This window comes from Monodelphis domestica, chromosome 1 (genome assembly GCF_027887165.1).
Source record: "Monodelphis domestica isolate mMonDom1 chromosome 1, mMonDom1.pri, whole genome shotgun sequence".
Lineage (NCBI taxonomy): Eukaryota > Metazoa > Chordata > Mammalia > Didelphimorphia > Didelphidae > Monodelphis > Monodelphis domestica.
The window spans coordinates 602,921,639-602,940,577 of record NC_077227.1 but is presented as its reverse complement, the minus strand read 5'-3'; the positions used below and the strand labels follow the sequence as shown (position 1 = coordinate 602,940,577).

At 40.4% G+C, this 18,939-nt stretch overlaps 1 protein-coding gene and 1 long non-coding RNA gene across 5 annotated transcripts in view; one reads left to right on the top strand and one right to left on the bottom strand.

Moving 5' to 3' along the window:
- The window catches only part of ANAPC1 (anaphase promoting complex subunit 1), a 130,116-nt gene extending 123,295 nt beyond the window's left edge, over positions 1–6,821 (top strand). For all 3 annotated transcript variants that reach the window (XM_007476582.3, XM_016425864.2, XM_016425877.2), the window contains one exon: positions 6,457–6,821. In XM_007476582.3, the coding sequence (XP_007476644.2) occupies positions 6,457–6,572 (116 nt within the window). In that variant the 3' untranslated portion in view covers positions 6,573–6,821. The remainder of the gene's footprint in view (positions 1–6,456) is intronic.
- Positions 3,999–9,077, bottom strand: LOC107650089 (uncharacterized). Of its 2 annotated transcripts, none has more exons than XR_001624858.2 (4): positions 8,796–9,077; positions 8,564–8,688; positions 6,163–6,291; positions 3,999–4,333 (listed from the first exon to the last, which is right to left on the bottom strand). It is a non-coding gene; the product is annotated as an uncharacterized LOC107650089 (long non-coding RNA). The 2 variants fall into 2 exon arrangements; XR_008915592.1 differs by having other exon boundaries at positions 8,836–9,076.
- Positions 9,078–18,939: the final 9,862 nt, after the last annotated feature.

The window sequence follows — 18,939 nt, the reverse complement described above, 5'->3', positions numbered from 1 at the left end:
GCCCAGTCAGGTTAAGTGCCTTTGCCCCACATCACATAGGTAATAAACAGCAGAGATAGGATTTGAACCAGGATGCTCTAACTTCAGAGGGAGTTTTCTTTCCACTCACTTTTCCCATTGCCTCCTTTTTCATTTTAATTGCATTAATTCTTAGTTTTTTAGTATTGTAATTGAGAATTTTTTTATTGTGAAAAGTGACTAAATTCACATTACTTTCTTGGTGCTAACAGCAGAGTAGATTATGCTCCTTTCGGGTCTTAAAAGATCCTCAAAGGCTCATCAATTCCTAGTAGAAGGAATTTTTAGATATATTTGTCTTTATTGATACCACTTTTCTATGTTTGCCTTCTGTATTCACCCAGATTTTCTTCCTATTTATGTGCCAACTAAATTCTTACTTTTAAGTTTTTTATAAATGGTATTCATGATGTAGATGTTATCATGTGGCACATTTTTTAGAACATGAATGTAAATCCTTCACAACTAGGTATATATATGGTCTGACCTAATTTTTTTTAAACATTTTATTTGGTCATTTCTGAACATTATTCATTGGAGACAAAGATCATTTTCTCCCCCCCACACCCCCACCTATCCCATAGCCGACCCGCGATTCTACTGGGTATCACAAGTGTTCTTGATTCAAACCCATTTCCATGTTGTTGGTGTTTACATTAGGGTGTTCATTTAGAGTCTCTCCTCAGTCATATCCCCTCCACCCCTGTAGTCTAGCAGTTGGTTTTCCTCGGTGTTTTTACTTCCACAGTTTGTCCTCTGCTTGTGGATAGTGTTTTTTCTCATAGATCCCTGCAGATTGTTCAGGGACATTGCATTGCCACTAATGGAGAAGTCCATTACCTTCGATTGTACCACAGTGTATCATCAGTCTCTGTGTACGATGTTCTCCTGGTTCTGCTCCTTTCGCTCTGCATCACTTCCTGGAGGTTGTTCCAGTCTCCATGGAATTCCTCCACTTTTTTATTATTATTATTATTATTATTATAAGATTATAGATAAAAGAGATATGATGACCTGCTGACATCTCAAACTCAGCATTCCAAAATGAAATTCATTACCTTTTACATAGAAACCACCCTTTCTGGCCAAACTTCTCCATTTCTGTTCAGAGCACCAACATCTTCCCAGGCATAAGCTCAGATTCTTTCTTGACCCTTTTCTGTCCCATAATTCCCAGAGATGACCAGGTCTTGTTGATTCTACTTCCACAACATATGTCTCAGGAGTTCCCTATTATCCTAATTGCATGGTAATTACTTCTTGAATGGACTATTGTAACCAATCTTAACTGGATTCCCAACTTCTAGTCTCTTCTCTCCCCACTCCCAAATCAGGAGAGAGGTAAGAGACTTTCAGAATAGAAGGTGAGTAGATCACAACTACATAAATCAGAAGAAAGTGGTAGAATTGCATGGCATGAATTTCAAAGGAGATGGGTTGAATGATGGTAATGTATATTTGTAAATGATTCATTTAGATTTTTATGTGTAGTAGCTGTAGTTCTGATGTGAATGAAAACTTACAAATTCTTTAACAGTGTGAACTAAAAGTTCTGAGGTATTTTCAGTTGTAAATCTAAGTTCCATACTAATTTTAGGATTCTCCTTTGACCTAGATATTAATTCAAGTATTTCTTTTCTCTGAAATTTTCATTTTTCTTGGAATAATCATATGTAACTGAAAGTTCTAAGAATTGAACTGTTATGAGTAATTACTAAATTTTCACATAAAAATTATGGTAATTCAGTTTCACTATTCAAACCAACAATTGGATCAACCATAAGCAAATTCATTACTGTTATTCCATTCAAAATGATTAATTTCAAAATAAAAGAAATATCTACATACTATAGGATGATAAGGAAATGTGCTTGTAAAATGTTAAGTAGTATTTTCTTTTCAATAGGACAGTGGTTGGAAGACCTAGTGAGTAGTAGCTAACAAAACAAATGATATTTATGCTAGTGGAATTAAACAGGAAATATTGTTGCTTGCTGTTAGTAGAAACTTTCCAAATGTACCAGAGTTCATTCAGTCAGCAAACAAGTTATTAAGTACCTACTGTGTGCAACCCACACAGAATGGAAATAATTTTTATTCTTTTTTTCTGGTGTATATTTCAGTTGAGATTCTTGGCAAAAGTCATTTTTGGTCAGGAAGGGCCAGAAAAAAATTTAAGTAGGAAACTACATTGAATTTGTTCATTTATTCACTATTATCTTACTGAAGGTCAGACTTTTAAAATATTTGTATTTCATTACAAAGCTGACTTAAAGAATACAATAACAAAGACATTGACAGAGAAGGAACAATAACCCATCTGATTTTGCATTGCTGTAGAATTATTTCCTGTCAGACTTTTTTATTATTAGAAAGTCTTGAATATCTTTTAAGGGATTGGGAAAGAGTCTGTTGCTTGTCTTTGATGCAGGCTGAGGTTGTTGTTTTTTCCCTAGATCTGTCATTTATTGTAGTATAGAGAACTCTCACAGATCCTCTGACGTTGCAGAGCAGAAACTATTTGATGATTTTACAAAGCTGCCTGAGTGACTGAAAAGTTCAGTGACTGACCAGATGCATGCAGACTTCCAGTCTATTTTAGAAGCATAAGGCTTAAAGCCAGCCCTTCACAGATTCACTGAAGGGGTCCATTTTTTGTTTTGTTTTTGAGAGTTTGGAGAAAGAAGGAAGCATAGAAAGTATTATGAATGCAAAATAACATGAGAGTAAAAAAGAAACTGGAATTTTACTGGAGATAATAATGAATGGATTCAACTTTGCAGATGTTATGTTGCAATACAGCAGAGGGAAGGAGAAGGGATAAAGGGATTAGGTGAGAGAGAGACTAAGTGTGTGTGGCAAAGATGATCAGTGATGAGTTAAAATCTGTTTAGTTCTCCTCCCCCTCACTAATGGATTCAAGAAGGGTGTCCCTGTGATGATGTTTGAGCAAGGATAGACAGAGACTGATACCCAGACAAAAGGCTTCTGTGGGATGAGGTATAGACTTTCCCCAGGGCTTTGCTAAAGCCTGGACCCACAAAAACCTCCTCTGGACACAGTCCTGTTGGGAAAGGCTGAATGGTGGTCAGCTCTGGATTTTGACATTTGGTAGACTTGGTAGAAAGGCTTGGTAGACAGCCTTTCCCAGTTTTCTCTTTCTCCCCTTTTGTTCTTTCTTATCCTCTAAAAGATAACCTTAATCTGACTGTGATTTTCTCAGAAGGGGTGGTTTATTGGACAGGAACAGGGAGGGTTAGGAGGAAGGGATTAGGAGACCCTAAGAGACACCCAAGCAGTTCTCAGCTCAGTCAAGCCAAAAGGCTATGGCTTCTGTGTTTTCTCTTCCTTTACTCTAAACTATCTACTAAACTACACTAAAGCAGGTCACTAGTGTCTTTCTTGGGAAGGCACAGGTCGGGAGTTGAACGCCCCTCAGCAGCAGATAATGGTCACTCTGATCCTTTGGTAGATGCTCCATTGAATTCAGAAATCTTTCTGATTCCTCAATGCAAGGGGAAGCTGAGGCAAATCTCAGGTATCTCAGTTTTGGGTCTCAAGCTCAGGTCTTCCATTCCTCACTCCCTCTGAGTACAGAGAACAAAGACCCCCCCTCCTTGGTTCTATTTCTCACAAGCCTCATTGTTCCTTCCAACTGTCACTTTCCCGTCCTTGCTTGCAACATTCCAAATGATCCCTTTCTGTGCCAAGCTCATTACTACATTCATTCCTTTTTTATATTGTGACCTTCCCATGGTCACTTACATGAACCTGTTATACTTACCAAGTTGCTTATTATTCTATTTTCTAACTACTCCCCCCAAAATAATAAATTTCCCCTTTCTCTACTCTATTGTTATTCAGTGCTAAGTCTACCTAAGAGATTTTTGCAGGAAGGTTCTGGTAAGGGTAGTTTTGGGGTTTACGACAATGCAAGTAAAACAAATATTTCAACACAACAATTCCAAAGAAATATCAACCCTATTAATAGAAATACTTATTCTTGCTAATTTGAAGCTACTACAAACAGTTTTCCTATCTGTTCCAAGCTCATTCCTACACAGAGGAAGATTCCACATTCCTCATTTTTTAAACTAGTGAATTGTCTAGAAGTACTTTAATCCTTTGCTTTATCTCTTCCATCTAAGTCTTCTCATGCTCTGTGCCTCTAATCCACGTCCACTTGTAGGTGCTGAGAAGTCTGACAGTCTATCCAACACACTGTGGGCCTTTTTCTAAGTCTTAAGAAATGCTCTGTCCATCAGCTTCATGGTCTTGCTGTAGGAGAGGACTACCTCCTTTTCTAGCTTGAAACCTAAAATGAAACACACCAGTCAGTGCAAGGTGTTAAGATGAAAATTCTCTAGAGACTATGTCTTAACTTATAATAATTAGCAGGCCCGAGAAAGAAAAGGCACCAGCCACATGTAATCGACTGTTCCCTTTTCAAATCTTCCCCCTTCATCAGTGGCCTCTGTAAAAGCTTCTCAGTCAAACCCCAGGTGTGCCAGAGTATTCACCTGGGCAGCCCCAAGTCTGGTTGTGTGTGCATGCCATGGCCCCTCTCATCAATGTTCATCTGTACTGGCACTCTCCTAGCCACCTGTGAGGCCACACTACTATGAGCTCACTGGTGGATGCTTACCTGGGGGTGAAACTTGCTATTGTTGATAATTGGGATGAAAGAGTAGGTATAGAAGTATGTTAAAACCGTGGAACAAGTGGGAGAGTAGGGTTGAAGGAGGATAATACCAGTTGGCAAGAGAATTATAAGCAAAATAAACTTATTGATCCTAAAAGGGAAAATAAAAGAGGAAATAAAAAGCAAAAGCTAGATTCTAAGGAGATGCCCATCTCTTAGAGAATGACCGAACACAGTGTGGTATATTAATTAAGTAGAACATTGCTGCTCCATAAGAAATGATGAAAAGGATAACTTCAGAGATTCTTGGGTATGAACTGATATAGAATAAAATGAGCAGAACCCAAACAACTTATTCAAGAAGAACTGTGCTATAAAGAAAAACATCAATGCACTGACCAATCTGATGGTCTATGATGAGATGTTACTGACTTCCTGACAAGGAAGGGATGGACTCCAGTGCATAATGAGACATTCATTTCTGGAAATGGTTACTAGGTAGATTTGATTTGCCCAATGTGCTTATTTGTTCCAAGGTGTTTTTTCCCCTTTAGTTTTTTTTTTAATTGGGGTTAGGAATTACAATAAGATGCTTTTTACAGAAAACAAGTAAACACCATAAGATCTTGTATTCCTTGTATCTAATAATATTCCTTGTATTGCCTTGTACAAGGCAACCTGTTCTATCCTTTTACTGCCTTCTAAGATTACCTTTATGCATGTATAAATTCTTCTCCTAAAGATTTTGAAGAAATGTATGTAAATACATGGAATTTGTGTAGCCTTTTAAAAAAAGTTACATTAAACAATTTAATCCTTTAAGCATTAAGTTCTATTCCATGTGTCTTCCTGGTATAGAAATAATCTGTGTTCTTGAAGTCTATGCCAGCAGAACTTAAATTCTGCAAAGTTGGAAATGGTTCAAGTCTGAGGCAAGTAATCATATATTAGTCATTCAAGGATCTGCCTAGCTAAATGTAGAGAAGTTTTTCAGCAGGTCCGTCATAAGGTGAGTGAATAAATGAATAAATGAAAATACATGTTTTGCCCAAAGCAGTTCATTCATAAAGACTATTTATAAGTTACAGAGCTGTTTTGATCTGTATTTATGTTGTAAATTCATGAGTCCTTGAAGTATTGGAAATAATTTAAACTTTGAAGAGAATATATAGTGATCTTTTAGATTTAAATGAGGAAGTTAACAGGTAGACGTTTCTGCTAAAATATATAAGCCACACTTCCCTTTCAGTATTTTTCTTTTTGAGGAGATATAAAACCTCTTCTCTAAATCAAGATTTTGTATAAATAGCATTCATTCACATTTTCTACATTGATATCAAATAATATGTATTTCAATCTATAAACATTTTCTTGAAAAATAGTGTATATAAATAACATTATCTAGGATCATATTAAAATGTTCTGTGAGCTTTCTCTTTCATCATAAATTATTTTGCAAAATTTTTATCACTTCCTAATCTAATTGATTAGGTATGAATTACCTCATTGTTGTAGAAGGGCACCTGAATGATGAGTAAGAAGACCTTGGTTCTAATTTTAGTCCTTCCTATTTCAATAACTTCATGACTTTTGGCAAATTATGTCATCCCTTTGGCCTCTGTATTTCTCATCTGTAAAATGAAAATAACACATTCTATAATATAATGTTGGCATATTTTGTTTTAAATCAAGGCATTTATTTCTATACAGGATGTTACACATATATGAGTGTGTGTATATGTGTGTATCTAAAACATGTTATTTATATATAACCTATTTCCCATTCTGTTTCATAGGAAGCATGAGTTTTTCTGAGCTACTTCTAAAATTCAAGCAACTGAAGATGCCGGTCCGAGCATTGCTAAGATTGGCTCCTTTGCTTCTTGGAAGTCCACAATCAATGGTACTGTGATCTCTCCCTGATCAACAGACCTGCCCTAGATATGACTTCTGCACAAAAGTGACCAAACATCAAAGCCTGAAGTATTATTTATAAGTTACATAATAGAACTTTGGAGGAAAAGTAACTACACAGACATCCAATTGTATTTTAAAACAAATGTTTTCAATGTTACAGAGAGCTCTCAGTTGCTGTTAGAATATGTAAAAGTAAATTTAAAAATAACTTTACTTTTGTAAATAAAGTTTTTTGTTTTCAAAACTACCTTGTTAAATATTTTTATTTAGAAGTATCTGTATCCTGAATAGACATGATTTTTGAACTCTGGGACAATCTGAAGTCCAGATTTAGAAGAAACACATCTCTGTCCATTCCTCTGTAGCAAAAGAATTGAACAGAAGAGAGTTTAGCAATCTATGTAATTTTACATTATTTCAAATATTGTGCCAAGGTTCAAAAATAAGTTTTGCTTAACAGCACACTACTGTAGCATGTATTAACAGTGGCAGAAACCTGAAGGAAGCAAAATATCCAGAATGTCATGTTTTCACTTCTAGGCTGTTTTTCATTTTATTCTTATTTCTTTCTGCATTAGTCTCATGTAGGTTTTTGTTTCTTTGTTTTATTTTTCAAAGACAAAATCTTTGACATTTCCTTAGCAGGAGGGGTCTTGAATTCTTTTGTGTCAGGGAACCCCCCTATAGCTGCCTGGTAAAGTCTATTGACCTCCTCTGAGAATATTTTTAAACACATAGACTAAAACATAAAAATATTACAAAGGAAATTACTTGTATTGAAATATAGTTTATAACGTATTACAAACTCATAAACTCCCAGTTAAGAACCCTTTGCCCTAACATATAACTATTCCTTGGCATTATTTTACCTGCTTGTAATAGTACACCTATGTGAGACTGAGTGTTTTATGTTGAAAAAAAAATGAGGTTCTCACAGGCTTTGAGTCACAATCTCTGGCCTTCCCAAAGAAGCTGAAAATACTGAAAGGGAATTATGATGGCAATTAACTAAAAAGAAATAATTTACTTTTAAAGTTCATCCAGTTGAAATTCATAGCATCTTTAAAACTGTGGGCATCTGGCAGCATTCAGACCACAAGTAGTAGTCATTACCTTCAGCCCTCATTTTAGGATTGTTCTTGGCCTTGACTGTACCCTGGTTCCCACTTGTCCTAGGGATAGCTGGGAGGAGGTGCCTGCCATGGGGCTTTAGACTTCCACTCTGGAGGATGGCCAAAGTCTGTAGCTGCTTCCAGGGCCCCTACAGGCTTCAACCATCTTTTCAGGGCCCTGGCCCTGTGTTCTGCCATCCACTCGGATTCCTTCACAGCTGCTGGGAGGTCTGCAGCCAGATGATAAGGGCCCCAGGACCTCATCTGCCGGCTCCCAGCACAGCCTGCCCCACACTCACTGCGCCCGAGGACCCAGGAGCTACTCAGAGCCAAACCCACCGGGCTGGTTCCCCAGGACCCGGAGACCAGCTGACAGCACCCTCTCTCTCAGCGGCAGCCCCAGGCCCCGCCTGCCTGCTCACAGCAACCCCAGGAGGCCTGTCCTCACATGTGTCCCTCCACTGCAGCTACCCGGAACTCTGCCCACCCGCTGTGAGCCCCAGCAGTTTGGATCCCCACCTCATAGCCCACATAGCCCTGGGAGACTCGGAGAACACTCTGCCAACAGGCCGACTCACAGCGGGGACACTGCTTCTGAGACCCGGATGTCTTAACGGACCTCTGCCACTACTCAGCCACACGGTGCCAGAGACTTCTCCAAGGGCTTTGGCGGCCCCATTCACCCTGTTTCCCCCACTTCCCCTCCCCCCTCTTGTAGACCCGTCCTAGCCTGAGGCCAGATGACATCCTTTCCCAGAAGCGGGGAGCTACACTCGCCCTTGGACTAAGCTCCAGCAGGTCACCAGACCCCATGGAAAACCCACACCTCTGCCCAGACAGAACATCTGCTCCACTAACCCCCTTACTCCAATACCTGGCCTTTTCTTTAGCCTGCTGACCATTCAGGCCACCGCCTCCATGGCCATCTTGGCTGGTCCCTGGAGAAACTCGGGAGGACCTGGGAGAAACAGTTATTCAGTTTTTCTACCTTCCGGGTACCTACGGAAATAAAAAGGCATTTTATTAAGACCTACTCTGATAAACACTACACTACTTTCCAAATATCTTATTTGATCTTCAAAATAACCCTCATAAGCCCATTTTACCGATGAGGAAACAAAGAAACCCTTCCCCTACAGCTTTAACCTCTAGGGCCTCGGCCAACGCTTCTGATCCAGGGCTGACTAGTCACTGTGAGCCAAAAGACTAGTCACTCAGCGGCTCTTTGCCTCACCGACCCGACGTCCCCAGGCTCCTCCCGGGAGCCCCGTCCACGTCATTATAGAAGTCTCTGGGATTAAAAGGCCTCAAGACGGGGTCCCTTCCCGCGAGACTCCGCCCCGAGCGGTGCCCCTAGGCTGCCTTACATGCAAACATGGCTCCTTCCGGCAGTTCTCCCCACCCTCCACCCCCAACCGCTTCAGACCCCTCAGCGTTGGGACTCTCGTCACCCTCGGACCCTTCGCCCATCCGCCACTCTCTCCGGAGGTCTACATTGGGGGGTGAGGTGGGGGGCGGGGGGCCAGGGGCCAGGCAGGCCAGTCTTCATCCCCCTCCCTGAAGGCTAGACTGACTTTCCAGATTCAACACTAATGCTCTGATAGGCGGTCTCCGTGAGAAGGCGGTTGTTCACCCAAACCACGTTAGAAAGAAGGAAGCTCCATGGGGTCGGGGATGGTTTCTTTTTTGCTTGTTTTTGGATCCTCGATGTTTATAGCACTTAGGGATAAACTAAAGCTTGTTGTCTAGCCTTTCTGCCGGTGCTCTCCGTTATCTGCCCGCAAGAGGACCCTCCATTTCCTGGCTGCATTTTCATTCATGACCCTTTGCCTGAAAAACTCTCTCCCTATTCCTCTCTTCCGTCCTCCCTGACCTTTACCCCCTATAGGAAACCTTTTCGAATCCTACTTAATCTTAGTTTCTAATGAGATTGCTCTAATTTGCTCTTTTTTTTTTACCCATACCTTCTTCAGTCTTAGAATCCTCACTAAGTATTGGTTCTAAGGCAGAAGAGTGGCAAGGGCTACGTTTGCCCTGGGTTATGCAGCTAGGAAGTACCTACGGCTAAATTGGAACCCAGGACCTCCTGTCTTCAAGCCTGGCTCTTTCTCCACTAAACCATCTAAACTGTCCCAGTTGGGTTAATTTTGATACTCAACACCTCAATCCCATCAGTCCTCATCGAGAAGGGCTGGAGGGTGGATCAGTTAAACTAAGCCTTTTTTTATAGGTTCAATTTAGAACTCTACCTTAATTCCCTATTTTCCATCATCAGTTCTCCTTGGTTTCAACCAGGGGTCCCCAAACTTTTTACACAGGGGGCCAGTTCACTGTCCCTCAGACTATTGGAGGGTCAGACTGTAGCCTACCAGGCATGTTAGCATCTGGGAAGTATGGTTGATGTATTGATATTGTATCCTATATATTCATTGACCAGATACACGGTCAGATCAGTTAATGATCATTGTATAGAAGTTACAGTCCAAAGGGCAAGAGAATTCCTGAGCACCCACAGGGGCCTAGCTCACCCCTTGTCAGACACATTCCTTTGAAAGGCGCATGTCATGTCAATCTGCACCTCTTTGATCTCCTCATTGTCAATTCAACCAGTGTTAAGATCTATGCCACGTTACCTATGCATTGATCACTTCCCAATCCACATTCCTAAAACCTCTAATAAATACTGGGAACAAGCGTGAATCTCTCTCTTACTTCCCTGGATCTTCGGAGTGCTCTGTCCTAACTTTCTCCTGCTGATCTCTCTTTCCTCCCGACGCCGGCACCCACATGCTTCCTATTAATCCTCGGACACTCTCGTCCATAGGAGGCATTAGGGAGTTCTTACTCTCTACGTGTTTTCTTATTCCTCATATTTCCCTTTAATTAATTATCCAAGGGGAACATTAAGGAGATAGCACCTCTCCTCATATCTTTTAACTGGTTGTTTCTGAGTCTTTATTATTCACTTATTTCCTTCTCCTTCTCAAGTTATTACCCACAGGTAAAATTATATAACCACCGCAGGTTGGATCGTTATACAGACTATTAAAAAAAAAAAACTATGAACAAATCTGTATAGCACCGTCTGGGATAGCGGAGGCTGTCACACCTTGCACAGGCCCATCACTGCCACCACTATACTGGGCAGCAGTATACACAGTGCGGAATTCCCTCCCCCAGATCGCAGCTCACCATGCTGACGTCTTCCATTGTGCAGCCACATAATCCTTTGTGTGGCGCCTCATTCTCCTTCAGTTACTCTCAGAACAAGGCACCACACAAAGGATTACGTCACCGGAAGTAGTACCTGAGCAACACTGTGCTTTGTGGTGCTGCCACATACAGTGCTCCTCTCACTGACCACCAGCGAAAGAGGTGCAGGTGCCCCTTCCGGAAGTGCGGTGAGGGCCAGATAAATGGCCTCAGGGGGCTGCGGCTGTAGTTTGGGGACCCCTGGTTTCAAGTCACTGGAGCATTTGCCCTTGTGCTGGGTAAGCCCTGGATGCCCCACCTTTTAGCTTCCTTTTGTGGGCTGTCTCCCCCTATTTGAGGGTGAATGCTTTGAGGGCAGGGGCTGTCTTTCATTTTCTTATTTGTCGCCCCAGGGCTTAGTACAGTCCTTGGAGAAGAGGAGGTGCTTAATAAATGTTTATTGATCTAAAGTGTTTATTGAATTTCTTAGCTAAGATAATATTTCATTTCATTAATATATACTATAATTTGTTTAGCTGGTCTCAAATTCTTGAGTTTCTTTTTGGTATCTAATTCTTAGCTACACTAAAAAATGTTGCTATAAACATTTTTAAGGGGGGCAGCTAGATAGTTCAATGGATAGAGAACTGGAAGACTTAAATTCAGATCTGGCCTCAGACACTAACTGTATGGCCTTGGACAAGTCACTTAATCTTGTTCACCTTGGTTTCCACTTCTGTAAAATGAGCTGGTGAAGGAAATGGAAAACTACTATAATATTTTAGCCAAGAAATCCCCAAAAGAGGTTCATGAAGAGTTGGACATGACTGAAGAACCACAAAACTCCCTGTGCTTAACACACTACTTGACCAGAATAGGCACTTAATATTTACTGGGTTGGATTGGATTAAATACTCCTCAGATGACAAGGCAACATCCTAAACCAACATAAGAAAAGGTGATAAAATTACTCTCTGGAAGACAATGAAAGGAAATGGGTTAAAATTGAAGAAAGACTGGTTAGATTTTTGTGGAAGAGCTATTTAATCTTCAGAGTGATCTTAATAAGCTTCAGAGGGTGATGACAAAATTTTTGCCAATTGAAGTCTTCAGGAATGATGTGGAAATACATGAATGACCAAGTTTTTTTGTGTGATTTAAGAGAGCCTTTAGACTAGATGACCTATGGCGATCTGCCCCTGTTTAGTTTTTGCCGGTATTCGTAGAAAAGGCAGAAACAAACCTACTTATCTGGAGCCTTTTGCCTCTGCTGTTCATATTATACCCCCCCCCCTTTTTTTTACTTCTAGTTACATTACTTTTTATTATTTTACAATATATTTCAAAAATAAAAAGAGAAAGAAAAAAGAAATGCCTTACAGATCCCTTAACTATTCTACAAGATCTGCAAATACTGGCAAAAGAAGCATACTTTAAATTTAAACAAACAAACTTCAAAACTGTAATACCTACTTGTTCTGAACCATTACTATCAAAGGGATGTCATTATTTAACAAGTAGGCATATTTGTAATGCAAAATAAAATACAAATAGTTGTTAATAGAGAAAAGTAAACTTTGCATTCATGGCTACAGAAAGGATGATTTAAAAAAACACATCTGGTACTGTAACATTCTAGGCAGCAAGTTGTATTACATATGTAAAGCAATACATGCTCCTCAAAGCTTGTATTTTCAGCCTGTGTGTGTCGCCTGAATCAAAAACTACATATTCTTTTAAAAAAACACCCCACGAACAGCTAGTCGGCAAGTCATATTATACTTTCTAAATAAAGGGTGGACCAAAATCTGGAGTCCTAGATATGGTGGGAGAACTGTGGTAAGTCCATCATGCTCAACCTTTGATGTCTAAATGATTTCCCAATGTTTTTAGCGTTAAAACATCCAGCCATTGTTTGATTTCAGATTTCTTCCAAACCCCGAGGGAAGGAAAAGAAACCAGGCACATAAGTAGTTTATTTTGTTAAGTTAAAGAAATGCATGTTTCAAGTTAGCAAACATTAGGCATATTTATAATGTTCAATGTGTTGTCTCAGGCACTGGGGATACAAAAACAAATGAAACCATTCCTGTCCTGGAGGAGCTTAAGTTCTAAATAAATATGAGATATACATTCACATACACGATATATGCATGTTTTATATTCATATGGAATATGTGTGTATATTCCCATATATAATATACCCACAATATATGTACATTTCACATATATTTACATATTCACATATAACATGTACATGTTACATGCCTCTCTGTTATATTATATGTTATATGTATATCTTCATAGATAATATGTGTGTTCACATATATATGTATATTATATCCATATATAATATAGGTATATCTTCATATATAATATATGTGTCCATATATGTATATTATAGGTTCATAGAAAACATCTATATATCCACAAATAATACATTTATATCTTCATGTGTAATACGTGTGTTCATATATGTTCATACATGACACTTGTGTATTAGATGTCCATAAATAACATGTATGTATCTTCATATGTAACATGTGTGTTCATATGTGTTCATACATGGCGTATATTATGTGTCCATATACATCTGTATATTATACATCCATAAATAATATCTGTGTATCTTCATACATAATATATATGTTCATATATGTATATTATTCGTGTCCATATACACAATCTATATATTATATGTCCATAAATAATACCGGTGTGTCTCTACATATATGCTGTGCATATTCACATGTGTAATATATGTATATCATTCATCCATATACATGTATATCTTCATATGTCTATCGAGAGAGAGAGGGAGAAGGAGGGGAGGGAGGCAGACAGAGACAGAGAATATAGATACGTATAATACACGGGAATTTGAGGAGAGCAATTCTGGGTACGTTAGAGAAGACTTCCCAGAAGTAGCATCTGAACTGAGCCTGGAAGGATGCTGACCAGGACTGTAAAAGAGGGAGATGGAGCATGTTCCGGAGAGGAGCAGAGTGTTTGCCAGGACGCTGAGGCAGCAGAATAGAGTGTTGCAGCTGAAGAACAAGGAGCAGTCAGATTTGGTTGGGCCATCTAGTGTTTGAAGGGGGATGACACAAACTGAAGCTGGAAAGGCAGGTAGAAACAAGCCTGGGAAAGACGTTCCTGCACTTTCTTCTAGAAGCCACAGGGAATCACTGATGGATATTGAATAGAGGGACATGATAAGTCTTGTACTTTAAGAAGATTATTTTGGGAGCCATAGATTTGTAGCCCTGGATAATACTTCTTGTCATAGAAATAGCGTGATTATGAAAATGTGCCTGTTTGGAGAATAATGTTCTTTGGGGTGCTTGTTGTGGGTTGCAAATACTCAAATGACACAAGTTTTAAACTCGTGTAAATTCAAGCTTCATTTAATGTGATTGCTACTGTTATATCCAGCCTATGGTGCTAGCAGCTATTCATACTACGGTCAATTACTGGAAGTGGATATATTTCCTATGCAAAAACCATTTAAACAATAAAATGAGCTAGGCTCCAGGAAAAAAAAAAGGCTTTGAGTCATGCTTTCTAGAGGAAGCATGGACAGCTCAGTGGTGCAGTGGATTGAGCCTTGGAGTCAGGAAGATCAATACTTAACTCTGTTTGCCTCAGTTTCCTCAGCAGTCAAATGATTTGGGAAAGGAAATGACAAACCACTCCAGTATCTTTGCCAAGAAAACCCCAAATGGGCTCCTGAGGAATTGGATATGACTGAAAGGGAACAACAACACCCTGGAGGAAGGTCCATAATGTGGGTAGCTGAAACAAGGTTCACTGATTTATTAAGTCCACACCGCATGACTGGTTTTTTCCTCAAGCATGGATAATGATGCCTAATAAATAGCCCCAACTTTAATATGCTTTTCCCCATAAAATATATCCTTTATTAAAATAATAGTTAAATATCACCTACATTTGGGGAGATAATACAAAATTATACAATTTAAGAGAAAATATCATTTAGAGTAAGATTTAGTGATAATTCCCAAGAACACATTGACACCATTTTGCCCATTCTTGTTTGGTGTTTTGCATAGTTCAGAGTTTGCAAAGACATTGCTGATGTTTTGTGGTGTTTATGGAGTTTCATTGGTTTGCCATCTCCTTCTCCAGTGTGTCCCCACACCTTAGAAACAATACTAAGGATCATTTCCAAGGCAAAAAGGTAGTAAGGGCTATAGGCAACCGGGGTCAAGTGCCTTGCCCAGTATGGCGCAGCTAGGAAATGTCTGGGGCTAGATTTCAATCCAGAACCTTGCATCTCTAAGCTTGGCTGTCCCCAGAGCCTTTCTTCTAAAAGTTATAGCTTTCCCCCTTTTGAATTTTTAAAAATACTCCAAAATAACTGGTTTGTAAACAGCAATTCCCTCTTAAATCCCTTGAAGTAACAGAAACACTCTAGAGTAATCCAGAACTAAGACTGGGAACTGTGTTATGGAAATGGTCAAAAGGGACTTGCTTGTGGTAACTAGGTCCCAGGGGAGGTAAAGTGGAGACAGTATACAGGTGTACTACGTGTCGTGAGAGGAATGATTTCTGCCCGGATCCTTGGCAGATTTTCCTGCCTAACCCTGGATTCTACTGACCTTTCATCTCTCCCCTCCGTTTGCCTACTGGACTAGCCCCACTGGAGGTCCCTTGGCCATTTCAAATTCATTGTGTTCTAAACAGAACTCCTGAGACTTTCCCCAAGCCCACCTCTCCCCCCAAGACACACTGTTTTTGTCCAAGGCACCAGTTTCACAGGTCTGCAGCCTCAGAGCCCTTCTTTGACTCACTTTCACTCAACTGCCGAGTCTCATTGATCCCATCCTCACACTGTCCCCCATTCTCCACTCATTCTCCATTCCCTAGGTGCGGAGTTTGGGTTCTCTTCGAATATGCCATCAGAGTTAGCAAGGTGGCTCAGTAAAGAGTGCCAGGACTGGACAGGGGAGGTCCAAGGCTCAACTCTGGCTTCAGCCTCTTCCTTGCTGTGCGACCCTGGGCAAGTCAATGAACTCCAATGGCCCGGTCCTGACCGCTCTTCTGCCTTGGAACCAACGCTGTGTGTCAATTCTAAGATAGACGGTAAGGGTTTACAAAATAAATGAATAATCAATCAATCAACATCGATTAAGTATTGGGCTATATTGTAATGGTTTATAATTGCTCTCCCTGCTTCAAATCTCTCCTTTCTCTAATAACCCTTCCACATCACTGCCTTTGGTGGTGATGGAATACGATTGGGCTGTAAGAAACAATGAGCAGGAGAAATGCCTGAGAAGCTGAAGGCTATGGTCTCAGAGCCAGCAAGTGGCAGAGGTGGGACTGGAACCCGGGTCTTCCTGACTTTGAGATCCTTCTTGCCATGTTCTCTCTCACTGAATGAGGTCCAGTCGGTCCTCTTTAACAACTTTCAGAGACTGGAAGTCTGCTCAAAGCATTAAAATCTTTGATCATGTTCCAAATCTAGCTTGTTCTGGAATTTAGGTTTGAATTCAACAAGTGCATAAAAAGCTCACTTTTACTCATATGTTAGAGAAAAAAGGCATTGGGTAATTCGCAGTGTTATCAGGCAGTTCAAGGTATTCATGATGCGCGAGTGGCCAGAAGCCAGCTGGGTACTTTCATCTGTAGATTACTTTAAAGGAGACACCATGTAAAAGTTCTCTTAACTTGTTCTTTTGATGTGAGATTTGAAAGCATGATATTATCACCATTCGCCAAAAAGGAATCTCTAATCTAGTTGGCCTTTGACTTAATCCAGCAAATAATCATACAGCTGGACTTTGGGGCTTTGCCATGTGTCCCCTCTGAGGCTCATTGTGATCTCTGAAGTGGGGGGTCTCCATATACTGTACATAGACCTGGTCTAAAAGGGGGTTCCCTTTGAATCACAAGCAGCTGTACTGGAAAGGGGATACCAGGAGCCACTAGTTCCACCCCCTTCCCTTTGGAAGACATTTAACAATTATGAGGATAATTTGCACAAACAGATCCATCTGCCCTGGAAGAAAATAGGAGCTGGTGATGAGAGCAGAAGACATCCCCCTGGGGGCAGCTGGGTAGCTCAGTGGATTGAGAGCCAGGCCTAGAGATGGGAGGTCCTGGGTTCAAATCTGACCTCAGACACTTACCAGCTATGTGACCCTGGGCAAGTCACTTAACCCCCATTGCCTAGCCCTTACCACTCTTCTGCCTTGGAACCAATACACAGTATTGACTCCAAGATGGAAGGTAAGGGTTTAAAAAAAGAAGAAGAAGACATCCTCCTTAAGGTGTGAGGAAAGAGGAGACAAAGAGGAGGGACTCCATGTGATGAAACCCAGAATAGAAAACAGAGTCCAGTTTGAGCAAGCCAAGGAAGAATTTCTTTCATGGTTTCCTTTGGGAGTGGGGGTGAAGAGAAAGAAGAGAGAACTACCAAAACTTCTGTATTGCTTCTATTTTTCTTTGCAAAAAGAGCATGATCTTTGGACTGGAAAAGAGAGGGGAGCAAAAGACTAAAAGAGAGTTAAAACCCCCAAATTATCAGGACATTTGAGATCATCTTGTTATCCTCATTGAATTCCAGTTACCCTAGGGCACTGAAGGAACTAGAAGGGGTAGTCTCTATGTTGCTGCCAGTGGTCTTAGAAATGTCTTGGAGGTAGGTAAATATCTTGATTACAAAAAAGGAAAAATGTAGATTCTTCATATGCTAGGCTTTGATGTCAGAAGTTTTTTGAATGTATCATTAATGGTATAGTTTGTGAACATTTAGAAAGGGAAGCAATGATCATTAAGAATCGACAGCTACTTAACAAGAACTCATTTCCAAGGCCTTGTAGCATCTCGCAAACTCAAGAATATTCACTCAGTTCTACCTTCTCTCATAAGCCAAGGAGCCTGGCCTACTGCCCCACTGCCCTCCTGCCTCAGTATTCCTGCCCCCGGACTCTTCTTTGTTGCTATTGATATCATCTTACAATTGGATTTTGGTTGTATTTAACAATTTTCAGCAATTGGAGGTACTAAGTGGTCCCATCGATAGAAAAGTCAGGGAGATAAGGGCTACATTTGGAACTGTAATAATAATAATAATAATAGCAAATATTTCTATAGCATTTACTATGTGCCAGACACTGTGCTAAACATTTTACAATTATGATCTCGTTTGATCCTCACAATAACTCTGGAACGTAGGTACTATCATCCCCATTTTACAGATGAGAAAACTGAAATGAACAGGAGTTGCCCAGGAGCACACAAACAGTGAGTATTTGAGGTTGGATTTGGACTCAAGTTTTCCTGACCCAAGGCCCTCGCTCTCCTTCCAAGCAGCCAATGTCTTTTACTTTACCTATTGTGTCCAAGTGCCAAGCTTAGCCCTGGTGATCACCAGCCAGGACTGGGAGGAGGATCAGGACTTGGAGAAGACAGCAGGGGAGTGTATTGGGTCTCATCAATTTCTGAATGCTATTTTCACGTCTTAGAGCAAAGGGGTCATGAAGGTGGCTGCTCAGAGGAGAGAAGAAGCTGACTTTGTGGATGAAGCTGGCCTGGGCAGAGTTCTTTTGGCTCACACAGTTTTAGACTGGACGTGTAAACTGCATGTGTTTGGTTTTCAGTTACTTGAACCTCAAAGGCTAAATGTAAAAGAAGTTTCCCATTCTTCCTTCCAGAGGCAGTTCCTTGTTTACCGTGACCTCTCCCAACGCCTCCTGCTATGAAAAGCTATTTTTATTGAACAAGAAAGCGGTTGCTACACTCCTAGAATGCACATGGCATGGCTGATCTGTCAGGGTGAGGGTGGGGGGAGAGACTGTTGTCAGCTTGAGCAAGGACAATTCTGAACAAGCAGTGGCTCGGGAAAGCACAATGATGAAACCCAGAAGCTAGTTGTAGTTCATAGTTACTTTAGGTCTGGTAACCAGGTTTCAAGCCTGTTGTTCACACTTCAGATTAACCACAGATAACCACATTCATTTATAAAAACCCCAAATGACTGTTATTTCCTGCTTTCAAGGGTAGGTCACCATGTCTTCACTTCACAATATG